This window comes from Sinocyclocheilus anshuiensis, unplaced genomic scaffold, assembly GCF_001515605.1.
Source record: "Sinocyclocheilus anshuiensis isolate Anshui unplaced genomic scaffold, SAMN03320099.WGS_v1.1 scaffold152, whole genome shotgun sequence".
Classification (NCBI taxonomy): domain Eukaryota; kingdom Metazoa; phylum Chordata; class Actinopteri; order Cypriniformes; family Cyprinidae; genus Sinocyclocheilus; species Sinocyclocheilus anshuiensis.
The window spans coordinates 837038-840170 of NW_015555781.1; the positions used below are offsets into that span (position 1 = coordinate 837038).

At 47.3% G+C, this 3133-nt stretch overlaps 1 protein-coding gene across 4 annotated transcripts in view; it reads left to right on the top strand.

The window, feature by feature from the left end:
• Positions 1 to 1118: 1118 nt before the first annotated feature.
• Positions 1119 to 3133, top strand: part of usp31 (ubiquitin specific peptidase 31) — a 30309-nt gene continuing 28294 nt past the window's right edge. For all 4 annotated transcript variants that reach the window (XM_016468722.1, XM_016468724.1, XM_016468723.1 and 1 more), the window contains exon 1: positions 1119 to 2487. In XM_016468722.1, coding sequence (XP_016324208.1) covers positions 1960 to 2487 — 528 coding nt within the window. In that variant the 5' untranslated portion in view covers positions 1119 to 1959. The remainder of the gene's footprint in view (positions 2488 to 3133) is intronic.

Sequence of the window (3133 nt, forward strand, 5' to 3'; positions counted from 1 at the left end):
ATTACAAGTTTTTTTATTAGCTAGTAAACTAGTAAAACTACACATTCTGAACAATTATAGTTTTAAGCAGTGTATTAGTAGTCAGTATGCTACACTCTAAGAAAATAAATCACAGGTTTTTACCTGCATTTTAAATTACGCATTGTATTTTGTGTTTTCGGGTTACAGGGTTACAACGGATAATGGATAATTGATAATGGATAACGGATAATGTCCTGGAAAATTACTAGTACCTTTGCCATTTTTCTAGATATTTTACTTACACTGTACTAACTGATCAACAATCACATGTACAAGCTACTAACAAGGTGTATCATAAATGAACAATTATTCAATTATTATTGTTATTATCAAATTGAACAACTGCAAATAGCAATACCTTAATTCATGTGATGTATGTACTTCTAGGCATCTTTGGTTTCCTCTTTTTGTGAAATTTAGATGGAAAATGTGTGCCTTTTTATTGTTTGAGTCACTTATCAAAAGTTGCTAAAAGTAGCCAAATAAAATAAAAAAATAGCTACATTTGTTGCTAGGTGCTTTTGGAAGAAAAAGTTGCTAGGGTAGTCTGAAAAGTTGCTAAATTTAGCAACAAAATTGCTAAATTGGCAACACTGCTCGCTAAAGGTTGAGGACACTCCTAATCCATGAACACCACTACACTACAGTAGCTACCAGAAACTACCTGAACGAGACTGCTGCTGGGCTGTGACGTCGCCCTCAGTGTTGCCAGGTCCGCGGTTTTCCCGCAGGAATTGGGTTACTTTAACACTGTTGCCGCGGGTTGAAGCGACCCCAAAAACGTGATTTTTAGCCCATGGAATAGGATTTTTTACCAAGGGAACCTGACAAAAACGTGTATTCCCCCCCGGAGAAGCCATTGGGCAGGTTTAGTTGTAAAAACTTGGCAACCCTGGCCGCCCTGCAGTGTCAGTGATTTTAGAAAAGCGCTCGAGGACGCGACGGCCCACCACTACCACCATCGGAATCCACCAGACACCTTCCGACTGGCCGGGCGAGGAGCAAACCGCGGAGACAACGAGAACACGCGAAAACGTATGGGATTCGTGATACACGCCGAACTCCCGTTCGGTCGCGCCCATCTGCCGCTGTAGGATAGAGGTCTGTGCTGACTGTTGGATGTGAAATCCGAATAGACAAACAAGCTGAAGTATCTCGCCTGCGCGACCAGTCTGAGCGCGTAAGCATAATATTTAGCGGTCGGAGCGGAGCGTCATTGTCTGGGTGGAGTTGCAGTGCATCGCCCAATTATGCGTGAAGAAGCGGCATCGGCTAGCGCACTAGCAGCGCGAGCTAACCACTGGCCCGTATTATGACAATGATCTATCTGCATGCCTACAGCGTTTGATCACGCGCGGCAGTCGAGCGCATTTGACTTTGATGCTGGTGCTGGACACGATCTCCGGTAGAAATCCACTTTTGTCCGTCATTTCATTGACATGGCAAACGGTTAGTCCGGGCAGGCCTAGCTAGCCACTGTGTTAGCTAGACACAGCCAGAAATCACTTCACCGGATTAGACCGCATGCAAACCCTAACGGTTTGTTTTTAGCGAGAGGGGCCAGTGAGCGTTTAATACAGTGTTATAGATGCAGAGCGAGTAGATGGCGAACAACCAGCTGCTAGTTAATAACCGGCTGCCAGGTTACTGCCAACTTGACATAACAGGTTTTAATATCTGAAAAAGTGGCAGGCGTGCGCATTTCACAATGCATTTTCTCAAGGCAAATTCGGGTTGTGTCACTGAAGCAAACGCTTGGATAATAGAGGCACTGCCTCCGGCTAGCTAGCTCTCCGTGACTTTGCGAAGTGAACATGCCAGGTCTTGAGTCGATTTTATGCTCTAAATAAGCAGCCAGCGTTAGCACTCGATTAACTTCGGCTGGCAATTGTAGCTAGATTATCGCTGTGAGGAGGGGATGCCCTAAACACTCCAAACATGTCCAGCAAATCTTCGGGTAAAGAGAAGAAGTCCGGCTTCAGCAAGAAGCTCTTCCGCCGGGGCTCGGTGCGCTCCGTGGGGAGTTTCATGAGCAGAGTCCTGAAGACTCTCTCCACGCTTTCTCATTTCGGCTCGGAGCTGCACGCGCCCGAGGGCGACAAGGACGATGGGGGGTTCACAGCCTTAAAGAACGAAGGCAAGGGATCCGTCGCGTCGGACGACAGCGACTGCGGGGGGTTTCTTCCCAGGGACAAAATCCCCGGAGTGGCCGGTTTGAAGAACCACGGCAATACGTGTTTCATGAACGCTATTCTGCAGTGCCTGAGCAACACGGAGCTGTTCGCGGAGTATTTGGCGTTGGAGCAGTACCGAGGTGACCAGACGGATGACGAGAAACCCAAGACGAACGGGGTCGTGCAGAGGAAGGGCGGTCAGGACGGAGGAGAGGTGACCGAGCAGCTGTCGGGACTGGTCCGAGCCCTGTGGACCTTCGAGTACACGCCGCAGCACAGCCGAGACTTCAAAGTAAGTTCACGCCGAGGGGTCTTGTGATGTTGTCAGGCACGCCTGGGAATATTTTACCTATCTGCTGTAACCACGCGTGAAAAATTATCTTACTGAAATGAGTCCTGAGAAATTGCACTCGTCTCTGTGACACCTAGGCATGTCGATTCATCTGAGTCGGATCTTTTCAGTGAATCATTTTAACCGCTTCATGAAAGTCGTTCACGAGTTGGAATGAATCGTTTAGAGCTGATTCAATTAACCGAGAATCGGACATTTCACTTTAAAGGCACAATATGTAATTTTCGCCGCTAGAGGGCGCGTATTCAAAATAAACAAATAGACAAAGGCGTATTTAGATGACGCTGTGACTGAGTGTGGAATCATGGGAGCTGTCCTCTTCATCCCCACAGCCGAAGCAATCTGACGGGACTCCGGCAGAAATCATGTTCATGGATGAGCTAATGATTTATTAATGTAGTAGAATGAAGCAGGGTGAAGCTGAAAGCCGTCGAAGCGAAACGAGGCCGCTGAACGAGCGCGACACACGGCTCGAAAGCAGCAGAGCTTTTATTATGCCTCAGTCGACCGCTTCCGCTCCTTCTGGTCGTGCGTATGTGGGGAAAAAAAGCAGCGCTGTTTTATCATACTAGATACATTTGAAAGT